General features: G+C 35.3%; 1 protein-coding gene across 1 annotated transcript in view; it reads left to right on the forward strand.

Annotated features, from left to right (window-relative positions):
* LOC148954292 (putative ATP-dependent RNA helicase DDX5) overlaps nucleotides 1-9,453 on the forward strand; it is a 109,999-nt gene extending 100,546 nt beyond the window's left edge. Inside the window, exons 10-12 of the mRNA XM_089086182.1 lie at nucleotides 1,721-1,960; nucleotides 3,046-3,210; nucleotides 9,199-9,453. Coding sequence (XP_088942308.1) covers nucleotides 1,721-1,960; nucleotides 3,046-3,210; nucleotides 9,199-9,287 — 494 coding nt within the window. The 3' untranslated portion in view covers nucleotides 9,288-9,453. The remainder of the gene's footprint in view (nucleotides 1-1,720; nucleotides 1,961-3,045; nucleotides 3,211-9,198) is intronic.
* Nucleotides 9,454-13,293: the final 3,840 nt, after the last annotated feature.

Below are 13,293 nucleotides of genomic sequence, written 5' to 3' on the forward strand. Positions count from 1 at the left end.
TTCACCATCTGGCACCTCTTTAGAATACAGGGTCCCATTTTGGCTAACGTTCAGTTCAATTACTACGCAGAGCATACTAGTATATCTTTTCTGGATTTTTTCATATCCCGAGACGTATCATGGCAATAATTTCTAATGAAAAATTATATTTTGAGTTAAAATTCGATTTATAGAAAGACAGTTGCATAGCCAATAGTATAAAAGGAGATTTAAGGAAAGGAAGTCTTCTTTTTCTTCTTTTTTTTCTATATTTGCTAAAATATCCATACAAGAATTTTCAAAGTTATGTTTTGTCTTAGTCAGGTAATCAATAGTGCACTAATCTCTTTTTCATTTGAAGTGCAACCATTTTGACTGTTCGGTTAATATTTTTTTATAAGGGACCTAGTCTTTTACATTGTGAAACAGCAGCTTTCAAACAGTAAACCCCCTTTTTTAAGGTTAAAATATTAAATATTTCATAAATATTCTTGGGGATAAATGTCATATTCCATTAATAAGCATATGTCTTTAATAACTGTGATTTATGTTCATTGGTTTACATCCGTGAAGTAATTTCATAAAACGTTCACATTATTCCTTAAGTGTAAGCCAGAAAAGGAGGCCAATAACCTCTCATCTTCAAAATCTGACTGGTTGATTGGCTCTTCTGTTGGAATTTCAAGCCAATAAAAAGGACAACAAGTTGACTTCGTCTGATTGGTTCTTTTTTGTGAATTTAATAGAGTAAACCGACCTTTGCTTAGGTCTTCTTGTGCCACCAGAGGCACTCAGGACACCTAAAGATAGCCACCAGTCATATGTGAAGTACCGCTGGTAGGTGTGAGTGGCCTTTCTAGGCCACACACCTACCAGCACACACCTAAAAAGCGTATTTTTCGGCCTTCGTATTCTATGACCTCTCCCCTTCTGCTGCCACTCTAGTACTTCTCTGGGGATTCTGTCAACAAAAAGTTCTTTAATCACAAGATTTTTGTAAGTGAATACTCTGTTTATCTAATTTTACAGTTGGTGTTACAAAGCTTTCCCAAAGAAAAGAAGGAGCTATGGTCTTGTTAAGAAATGCTCAGTTCTGGTTTTTAAGTGTTCTTTTTTCTGCAGAACTTCGGTTGGCATAGATACGACAATCATCCATGCTATTAAGAAATCGTAAATGAAAACTACACAAAAGGCTTCTGAAGTTCACTGTATGATGGGGGGGGGACCTTAAGATTTGTAGAAAAGTAATGCTTATACTAACTAAAGAGGTCTGAACACATATCATATATGAATATAAAGTTTTGATGATTTCATTCCAAGTAAAGCGATTTTCTTTCAACTTTTAACAATCCTATTGTAGTCCTCAAAACTTTAAGCAAATTCTTTAAGCTGTATTTCAACTTTTACATCAAACGATCTGAAGAGCGGTACAGCTCATTTGTACTGCTGTCGTGAAGATCTTATCCAGAAATCTGTTTGCAGATTTTTAAGTGGGAAGAATTAGGGTATAACTGTTTTTACTATCATAAAAAAAGGTTTTTAGTTATAACTAACTCCCAGTCGTAGATAGACAAAGAATTGACTTGATTTTTTCTTTTGCTCCGGTGCTGCTGCTGCAAAAAATTGGAAGTTTGTGTCCACATGTAAGGAATCTCCTGTATTTGCACACATTTTTTTTAGTTAGGGAATTTCACCTATATACATACCTAATATTGGATTTTAATACTCATTATTTCGCTAGATGTGGAGGATGTACAGTTTGTCATCAATTACGATTACCCCAATTGCAGTGAAGACTATGTCCATCGTATCGGTAGGACTGGACGATCTCATCACACTGGCACGTCATATACGTTTTTCACCCCGGACAACCTTGCCAAAGCAGGAGACCTAATTGGTGTGCTCACAGAAGCAAAGCAAGTTGTCAACCCCCAGCTGTATGAGTTAGCTGAGCAAGCAAAATATTCAAGCGGTAAACAAGGTTGGTTTTTTCTACAATAAAGTAATAATTTAGGATGTAACCTTCTATATTATTAAAACTTGAATTATTGAGTTGAATTTATTGAAAAAGACAAAACAAGAAATATATAACTGAATACCAAAATCAACGGTAAATTACGCATAAAAATAACAAATACTTTAATATATTCTCCCCCGTAAGGCTCTATGGCCAGCAAAAAACAGGGGAGAAACAAAACTGAAAAAAAAATTAACCAAATACATTCATCAAAGATTTGTTAAATAATAAATTCACATCACCAAACCATGCAATACCCCCTTCCCTTCACCCAAATAAAAAATCCAAGCTAGGCAAGGGAGTAATACATGAATCCACCCACACAAATAAATTACAGAACCAATCCGGAGGCATCAACTCATTGAAGAACCGGGAAAAAAATTAATTATTTACAAGAAAATCTCTAACATTCTTTTTAAAGATACCAAACGAGTGACAGCCCCGCGCAGACTCCGGAAGAGTGTTCCAAATCATATTACAAGCTATCAGAGGGTTAAAGAGAACTCCTCAATACATGTATTTCGTTTAAACCAGAATAAGCCCTTGGAAATCTTGAGAAAATAAGAAAACATGACTTTCCAACATTTAAGGCAAGATAAGTAACATCAAACCACTGAGTAACTCTTTCAAAAAGGGCAATCATATGTGTCCAATAAGAGAGTCATTCATACTCCTGCCATTTACCCGTGCCCCAGCCATTTAAACATTTGCCTCTCAATTACTTGGACTATCTGTCTTGGCTTTTCTCTGTCTACAATTACCCAGCCCAGTCTTGATGCAACCGATTGCCCAAAATACTTGATAAATTCAATTCAACCTAACCTGACCTACTTGCCTGGGCAGGAGGTAGAGGGAGATCCTATCCGCTCTTCCGAAGTTAGTCTGAGGGGTTTTCGGAAAATAATGCAGCTAATTCGCTTTTCTTTGATTTTGAGCCTTCCCCCAAGGATCAAAGATGCGGTGCTGGAACATATCTCTTGGCCATTGCGTCTAGTAATATTATCTTGCTAATATTATGTCTCTTAGAATCTGATAACATATCATTTCAGGTCGAAGTCGTTGGGGTGGTCCTCCTCATAGACAAAGTCGTGGAGCTCCTCGTGGTGGGATGGGAGGCAGAGGAGGAGGTTTTTCACAGAGAGGACGGGGTAGTACCATGTCAAGACCTACTCGTGAAGCAACATCATATTCTCGTGAGACTTCGTCGTATTCAGGTAATTTTTTGTATTTTCGGATTTGTTTCGATAATGATGAAAATAATACAGATAATACAGACTTGACTTACTAACTTGACTCGCACGAAGAATCGCACAAGCAGGATTCATGCCCGGTCGTTCCACAAGCCAACAGATATTCACTCTGCGGCAAGTGATAGAAAAGACATAGGAGTTTCAAAAGAAGGCGTGCATAGGCTTCGTCGACTTCAAGGCCGCTTTTGAATCTGTAGACAGGAAGTCGATGTGGTTCATGCTAAGAACAACAGGTCTTCCCCTGAAATACTGCTCTCTCTCTCTCTCTCTCTCTCTCTCTCTCTCTCTCTCTCTCTCTCTCTCTCTCTCTCTCTCTCTCTCTCTCTCTCTCTCTCTCTCTCTCTCTCTCTCTCTCTCTCTCTCTCTCTCTCCTCTCTCCCTCTCTCTCTCGCTCTCTCCCCCTCTCCCTCTCTCCCTCTCCCTCTCTCTCTCTCTCTCTCTCTCTCTCTCTCTCTCTCTCTCTCTCTCTCTCTCTCTCTCTCTCTCTCTCTCTCTCTCTCTCTCTCTCTCTCTCTCTCCCTCTCTGAGAGATTTTGAGAAAACGTCAAGCTGTGTGCAATTCTACGGGAAAAGTAGCCAGGGGTGGATGTGCCACCGCCCCCGAACTAATTGCGTCATTGACTATGTGATGGCGAGGACCACTGCCCGACTGAACTTCGGACATTATAGAGAAGAAGCTGGCAAGGTTGGGCTAAACATTACCTGGAGCAAGACAAAAACTATGTTCATCGATTCAATATTATCTGAAAAACCTCCCCCATCAGTCGAAGTATGCCAAAATCAAGTAGCAATCGTGAAATATCTCATGTACATCTGCTCCATTCTGTCAAGTGATGGATCAGTCAAGAGCGAAGTCAACGTAAGAATCGCTAAGGCAACTTCCGTCCTAGGGAGACGCAACAACATTTGGCACAACCCTTATGTCAGCTATCTTACAGAGATGCGGATACTTAATGCATCTGTCGTCTCAGTCCTACTATATGGCACAGAAACTTGGCCAGCAACCACCAAGACTTTGAGGGAGCTGGATGTAATCCAAAGTAAAGGACTCCAAAAGACAGAGGGACTTAGCTGGTACGACTTTGTCAGCAACACCAACCTGATGTCCCGTACGATGCAGATTCCATTGTCCCTGCAAATTGTGCAGCGTACACTGGGATAGTACGGCCACTTCCTCTGAATCTCAGAAGAAACCCCTTGTCACATCGTATATGATTTCAGCCTTGTGGTCGCTGGACACGACCAAGTGGTTGCCCACGGACAAGATGCTCCGATAGTCTACATCATTTCCTAAGCAAGGCTAGGATAAGACTTTAAGATGCACCCGCGGCGGCTCTAGACCGTGTTTACTGAAAAGATTTAAATATAATAAAACAGGACCAGATGTTAATACGCTTAAAACCATTCCCCTAATTAGTATCCAGGTACATCAACGCAAAAGTGTACCAATATTAGAATTATAACGTTTCTTCTTTATTTTTTAACACAAATTATATTTCAAAGCTTAGTCATCACGTTATCCTTGTTCAAATTCTTTAATAAGTTGGCCTGTGGGGCAACCTTGATAATCAGGGTTTTTTTCTGGGACGGGATATCAACTTAGATGTAAGTGAATCAACGAAAGTATTATAATTTTGATCTTAACAATTCAAATTGAAGAACAAATCCTTTCTTTACTAGCTGTTCTGTAGATTTTTTCCCCGTAAGTAATTGACTAGAAACTGTTGTAACCTTTTTTTATATATTTGTTCTCTATTATTATTTGATTAAGTTTTTTGCTTTTTTATTTCTATTATTTTGTAACTATTTTGATAAGAATTTTAAAAAGACTTAGGTCAATAATATAGATTGTGGGAAAAGGAGGATTTATGGAGGAGAGTGGGGTCAAACGCTTTTCAACTAGGAATTCTTTATGGATTAACGCCCTTTGCGGACATTTTTTGCGCTAACCCCTAATTTATTTAAGTTGAAAAGCTTGACTTAATAAAACTGGGATACTGGATCTATGGAACTGCTGACTTTACTGCTACTCTCACGCTATTTCATTGCCGTGACCAAACAAATCTTCATCTTTCAGCATATATGATCTCCATCTTTTTTATCTTACAAATCTGCTTGCCAAGAAAACTAAGCTTTTTTCCGTGAAGAGGCCGGCTTATCGTCCGAATATGTAAACTGACACTGCGCCTGTCCTGCTCTTTACTATTTGCAAAAAAATTAAAGCTCGACGAACTTCTTGATGGGGATGGTGAAGTGGGTTAAAAAAGAGTAGATAGTGACATCTGTCTCAGTAATAAATAACACAATAACAAATAAATAATATTAACAATATTAATATTAATTATATTAATAGTGATTATATTTTATAATTGGTTATATTTTATACTATTGATATTAAAAAACAATAAAATTAATAAAAAAGAGGAGATAAGACAAAGGGTAACTAATCGGACCGAGGGCGTATTCAGGGCACTAGTGTAACCACTTCGTGCTATAGCTTAAATTGGGTTTGCAGTAGCATTTGTAAACACATTGCGGTAATCACATTGTAAACACATTTGTAAACACATTGCAGTGGCATTTGGTAATCACATTTCAGACAAACCTGAAAACGAATTTCAGGCACTGAGAACCCCTTCATCGAAATTATAGATACTTTAAAGAGTCTCAGTTCGAAAGGGTGTCAATTCACGAGAATGTATGGGAGAGGGGCAATTTTGTTACTTTCTCAAGTTTTTCATCGAAAATATTTTCATTTTTCAATGAAAATACTACCAAAAAAGGTATTTTCAAAATCTAGGGAGGGGGAGCAAAAATCTTAGGGGATTATCAGGGCCGTATCCAGGATTTTTGTTCAGGGGGGGTTTTACTAATTTTTGACTTTTTGGGGGGGGGGGGGTTTACTAATTTTTTACTCAGTTTTCGACTAATTTTACTGATTTTTACCTAGGTTTTGCTAATTTTCGACTTATTTTCGAGTCGGTCAAAAATTTCGGGGGGGGTTTAAACCGGGTAACCCCCCCCCCCGGATACGGCCTTGGGGATTATTGTCCCCCTTCAAATGACACCAGTTTCATTCGACCAATATTATACTACCGAAAATAGAATTTTATGGTATCCTGTCGATTGTCCAGTAACACTATGCAGTTCTGAGTAGTTGCTAAATAATCTGTCAAACATATTTTAATTAAATTGTCAAATCAGATTAGTTAATTATTTTAAAAATGATTTCATTTGTTAATTTTGAAGTTGAAAGTTGTGACACTTCTATTCTTATATGACTTTTTTGTATGATGTTTTGTCTTGGGAAATCCGTGCGACTTCATTCACTGCCCATTAATTGCTACTTTAGAATCAAGGCTGTCTAGTCTAACACTTGAAAAGCTTTTTTATCACGTCTAATTTGTATTGTTTGATTATTTTTTTTATAATTTCCTCTTTCCATGTTAATTGGGCCATGGAGCCCATTGTTGGAGAATGTCCAATTCTGTTTTTTTTGTTTTTTTTATGTTGTAAATAACCAAACTTGAACAAACTTAAATAGTCAACAGAGAGAACGAGAGACTTTTATTCAGCTATTAAATAAAATAATAACAATATGTTTTAACAGCCACCCTAAATCGTACAAAACTTGTCTAATGAAGTAATAAAAATATACAAATATAATAAAGAACAAAATAAGATAATTAATGTGTGGTATAACAATTATTACAATAAGTGTACGGTTTATAACGAATATAGTCAAAATTTAAATGAAATGCTCTTGTCTCTATAATGTAATGAAAAACCTACATTTTTTCGATTTGACATCAAATAGCTGCTATACTATTCAGATTAAACATAAAGAGAATAGAGGAAAAGAAGAGAACCAAAAAATGATGAAAATAATGAAAGAAAGATAAAAGAAGTGAAAAACAAAGCATCCAAATACAAAGAAAATAAGTATTGTCAGAATATACAGAAAAATTAATTGACATCCAAGTCTAGGGAAAATAAATCCACAAATTACATATACAGAGAGAAACTATGATGTACGCAAAGTCTTAGAATCAATTCGTCAAGTGCACCCCTCTTATGTTAGGATCCTCTAAAACATAAATTCTTGCTTTAAAAATTGACTAGTGCTTGATACATCGTCTAAGACTGGTGCGCTCTGCTCCCACTTTGTCCTGCTTTTGACCCCTTATCCCTATCTAACATTTGTGTATGTTGCCAAAGGTGGCCTCCCTCTTCTTTTGTCCTTGCTGGTCGCCAGATATATTGCTAGTTGGCATATCGCTAGTTATACCGCTCGCTAATTGACATATCACTGACATGTCGCTAGTTGTTATACCGATGATCTTTCAAATTTCAGCCGTACTATCCAATATATAAGCAATGTCTTTGCCTCGCTACAAACTGAGTAAGAAAAATTTCTTTCTTGGAATTAACCCTGAAAATTCCGAACTTGGGAACAACGGGATCAACGCGGTTAATCAGGTTATTTACCTCGATCTCAATAAGACACAATGGTGATCTCTAATCTAATGAACATCTCCGTCTAGTCTAGTGTAGAAGTCCGTTTACATGAACACTCCAAAAACACTTGATCCCGCTGTGTTTACTTGTAGATTTTCGGCCAATTTGAAATCCCATCTCCATCTGGCAAACACTACATCTCCTTCTATTTTGTAATGGTGACGGAGTTAAAGTTGCTTAAACGTAAAATTAAGCATAGTAGAATTGAGTTTTTTGAAGGTGCATAGAGATCAGATTCTACACAAGACTGGGCGGGGATGTTGGCTGTATTGCGGCGATGTACAGAAAATTATAAATTGAAATAGATCTATTTTCTCTTGGCCTCGTTGTGGTTCATGCAACCCGATCTAAGGAGCAACTTTTAATGAATCGTAATGAAACTTCAAAACTTCCATGAAGACGTTTTGGCTCTCTTTATAGTGATATCTTTTAGTTGAGTGTCTGTCGGAGAAGTTGTAAGCCTAGTGGTTAATTTTGTGAATCTACTTTGTAGAGGAATTTACTCAAATAGAAAGTATTTAAGCTTGAATGAGATTCCGAACAGATTTTCTAATAAAAAAGCTGTTCAAAGCCTGTCTCGCCAGTTTTGGCTCTTTAACTCAAGTTCTGTATCATCAAGTATGTGTTTCATCAATGATAGGGGGTTGACCGGCTGGAATTTTTTAATAATTTTTCTTCGGCATATTTGAACAAATAGAAGTAAAAATAAAAAAAAAAATACCAGACTCAAGCCCGAGTGTTTGGACGATAAACATCTTGATCCACCATCTAAGCTTTAGTTTCATCTAGAAAGATATCAAACATCCCCTTCTTGGCCTTAAAATTCTAGATTCAATTGAGAAACGGTCAATTTAAAGAGTAATATGTTTTTGTGTATGCTTTTGCTGTCTAACAAAACACTTCTTGGAATTCAGGTACTTTTTAATTAATCTAAAAATGAGGGGGAATGAAAATACATCAGAACATGAAGGAAATTGAACAAATGGCAGTGATCAAGAATCAATTAAAAAATTACAGAAACTTTAACAAGGAATGGCAACTTGTTTTACATGAACGTGTTTCATCAAGTATGTAAAAGTACACAGCTCAGCTATGTAAAATGTGTTCCAACCAATAGTTAGAGAACATCTACATTTGACTTTTTCTGGAAAACTATGTTGGAGATCTAGAAAATTCCAACGATCAATATTCGCCTTGGTGGTTGCGGCATGAACTACCTTTATTTGTTGTACTTAGGGATAATGAGAAACCTTTAAAAGTTGGATCTTCGATTGTGGAGATAAGAGTTAAAAACTACACAGTTTTGTTTCTGCGAATTTATTTTTTAAAAAAGGTAGGGCATACAAGAAAAAAGGATGATTTGTATAATTAATTTGTAGTTACTTTTAATTCAAGCTTAATCTGAATGCAAGGCTAAAATTTATTTATTTCTAGGTCATCATGGACAAAACGGCCAGATGGCCCAACGAGGATATCCCAATGAACGACTTGGCAGGCCATACAATTCTTACGGTGGTTTTTAGTTTAATATGCTTTCTTAAAATTAAATACTGTCTAGTGCAGCACCGCCATGCGGATTAGTTCCTGTTACCTCTTTTCTCCACGGTCATCACTGGAGGTCACCTTTATTTTAACTTTCATTATAAGTGAGCCAAATTGCTGGGTTTTTTTTTTTTTTTTTTTTTTTTTTTTTTTTTTTTTTTTTTGCAAGATTAGCCTAAAACTTCAATGTAAGAAGATGGAATTTAATTTTGTGCAATGTGGACGTGAATATTGTTGCTCTTGTTGTTGACAGTAATTTTGCGTGGATTGCCTTTGAACTCAGATTTGTTGGTAAGACGGGATAAATTTGTTGAAGAAGACTTTTAGGCTATTGAAATAATACAGGATCTGTAATATCTTCCTATAAAATTCCTTCTTTAAATTTTCTTTTTATGCATTCTTCTTCGCTTTTTGTGGGAGAGGAAAGGATTTTAAATTGCTTATTCTAAAAATGTACTAGGCGATCTTTATAACTTGTGAATCGGCTCATTCATATTATCAGATTTTAAATTGTTTGTATAAAACTTGAAAAAAAGGGTCTTTCTTTAATGACAAATTAGTTTTCTTGTAATTATTTGTCGTGAAGTATAAAATATAATTCAGTCGTTTTTCAACTAGTGATGAAGAGGATGAACGAGGTTATTCACTTAAGCTAATCTGCGGGCGAGGCTGATCTTGGCTAGCGTCAATTCTGAAAAGTTGGGTTTATGGGCTACAGATGATTAGTATGTTGTTCTTTTTTATTTTGTGCTATTTTTTTGTCTTTAGTTTAACAACATTTCTTAGCTCCGGATTCTGTTTGATACCTTGTTTAATTTCCATTAGTGTATGCAGTTAAAGAAGAGGGCTGAGGGGCTGATCTGTGAAAAGAACCAAGCAACATCGCTCTGGAATCTTTGGAACACGTTATGAACCAAACATTTGCCTATTAAGAGGATTTTCAGGTACCAAGGACAGTGAAAGCAAAATCTAATTGTTTCAATGTATTAAGTGGAAGCAATTTTATCTTAACAAATCGGAAAAATCGAGATTTTAATTTTTAATATAAAAAGCTCCATATGAACTTATGCTGGTTGTGGAACGTGCTGGTGCCAAATTGAAAAAAGGGTTTAAAACCGGGCAAAAATAGGATAATACATATCAGACCACACAGCTTAAGAAATTGTAGCTTTCTTTTGAAGGTGCAGTTGTCTTTGGATTCAGCATATTATAGATTGTAATTTTATGGATGAAAGGCATTGCCAAGTACAACTTATTAGTTTTGCTTATTTGTTTTAATGGTTCAACGTGGCAACATTGATCAAAATGTGGTACTTGCTAAATATTTCGTAATTTTAAAACAACTAAAGAACAATTGTAGAAAATCGTGGTTGTCTCATATGAATAGACTTAATGTGTGTTCCATGGTTAAATTTTGATGTCCTTGGTACCTTGAAAAGAGATTAAAGGTTTTCGTTTTTTAACTCCTTATTCGTTTAAGTATGAAGAGCATTGTGTAAGCACATTTTTTAACATAAATAAATAAAATGACTTTCAATTATTTTTTTTATTATTCCGGGATTAATTTATTTTTATCATTATTGTTTTTAATTTCATTTTTATTGGAAATATCCGTCAAGGCTTTGATCTTTTTTTTCAATTGATTTGGCTTCTAAATGGCGCGATTACTCGCAAAAAAAATCATGTATACTAATAACTTAATGAAGCTCTGCGCATTAACTAATGGCGTCATTAAAAAGAAAAAGAAAAAAACATCGTTCAAAATGATCCATCGTTCCTGTTATGAAATCCGGAGGTCAAAGCAAAATTTGACTCCTGTCTGAAAGATTTCTTAATTAGAGCGATAAAGCAACGTTGCTATGGATTAAAAGCTAAATCCATCTAGAAAATCTAAAAAAAAAAAGATTTTAATACTTAAGTAAAAAAATACCAATTTTACTGTTTAATAAAAGAACAACAGTTCTTAAATTATTTATTAAAAATATAAACTTGAAAACTTGAAAAAGACTTAATTAAAAAGAATATACTTGAAAAATACTTATTTTTTTTTAAATGCTTCAATAGTGAATTCGGAGCATTAATTTTTGGTTTAAATAATATTTTGCCGTCAAAAAAAGCAAATTTTTAAATTTATCCAAAACAGAAGCGAAACGAATATAATAATCGTAGCAATGATTTGTTATTCCCACTGGATAAAATTATAGAAAAAAACACCAAATAGCGAAAAGACTAACAATAAAGACAAATAAGCAAAATTGTAAAATCGGTGGCAAAAAGAAAATTAATGAAAAAAGAAAGTATTCCTTTTTTATAGAATATAAAAAAAAAATTTCTGATGGTTTGAAATTAGACGAAATTGCAAAGTGAAATTCGACTTATACCAGAATTTTGCTTAACCGTCCGCTAGTTTTTAACCGAATTTTGAAGGAAAAACCGAACTTTAAACACTCAAGGAGAACTTATTCAAGCCAATTTAATGCTTTTAATCGGTTTTGATGCGGTTGCGAGTAAAGTAGAAGTCCTTAGTTTATAGTTCAAATTTTTACTTTAAACGAGACGTGATTTTTATTGTGATACCAAATGGAAATTGTATTTTTTGTCAGTTGGTCAATTTAGCATTTAGTTCATTTTTGCTACAACATCCGGTGAATAAAATTCCTCGTGAAATGAAGTAGGGAATTCACTTTCACCTGAATCAAGCTTCACTTTTGATTTGGAGTTAAGAATTGTTCCATACTTTCTTTATGATCCCTGTATATCAAGGATTTCATTTATAAGATGGTGACTTTTTTTTTAATATTTTCCTGATGTAGCGAACGTATTGTGTATTCAATAAATGAGATTTGCATAATTGTACGGTATTAGATTACTATAGTTATTTTTGTGAGTTCATTTCGCCTTCCAAGACGAATTTAGGAATAGAGCTCAACCATTATATATATTAGTTCACAACAATCACTCAATCGTATCAGTCAATAACACAACATCATTCACTCGTTGCATGTTCTAATGCTCGTGTGCTTGGCTTGTAAATGGCATTTTTGGCAGAATTTAATCAATTCTTTTACATATGTTTGCTCATGTCGCATCAGCAATAGTCGTGGTCTATTGCGTACACTCGTCAAGGTTGAGACACTAAAAATCACCACCCTCGCGGGCACATTTTGTTATGTGATGTTTAGGGCAAATAGTAGTCACGTTTTCTTACGTATGTTAGCCAGTCTTCACCACTACAAATTGCAGACACTCCTCGTATGTGATATTAAGGGCAAAACTTAGTGAAGTGTTCTTGCGTAGCTCCATCCATACCAGGTTTCCACGTCCACACCTTGTTTGAGGCAATTCGGGCAAAACGCATGTAATGTGTTTTCCATATATATTTTTGAAAACGCGGTGACTGATGTAACTCACCAAATCTAAGATCAAATTAGAAAGGATTATCGATTTGTTTTGTGATTATCAATAAACTATCTAATAAACTATCAACAAACTATTGTTCAATAAACAAATTTTTTAGAACTATAAGTTCTAAAAAAAGGATTTTAATATCAACATAATCTCCATTTATGTTGATGCCAAATATATAGGAAGTATCAGAGGCAACGCTATAGCGTTGCCTATAGTAAAGGCCATAGGACTCCAATGTTTATTTTTTTTATTTTATTTTTTTTAAGAGGCACTTCATATGGAAGAGGTCGTCGTATAAACTTCAGAAGGCGCTCATTTGATCGGAAATCGGAAGTTCTAGTGTCCTTTTTAAGAGTCAAAAGTGATCGGATTGCAACTAGCGCCCCCCCCCCCCCCCCAACGCTATTTTTCCCCAAATACATCCGATGAGAATTTTGAATAGCCATTTTGTTAAAAATAGTTCAATGATCACATAATAAAAACTCCGTCGTCGTCACAACCACCTGGGGCAGGCGATGTAAGTTATGCCCTGGGGGCATACATGGTTCTTATAGAAAGGATGCTCGTATAAACTCCAGA

The sequence above is a fragment of the Artemia sp. Qi Xiang Cuo genome, chromosome 3, assembly GCF_049724085.1.
Source record: "Artemia sp. Qi Xiang Cuo chromosome 3, ASM4972408v1, whole genome shotgun sequence".
Lineage (NCBI taxonomy): Eukaryota > Metazoa > Arthropoda > Branchiopoda > Anostraca > Artemiidae > Artemia > Artemia sp. Qi Xiang Cuo.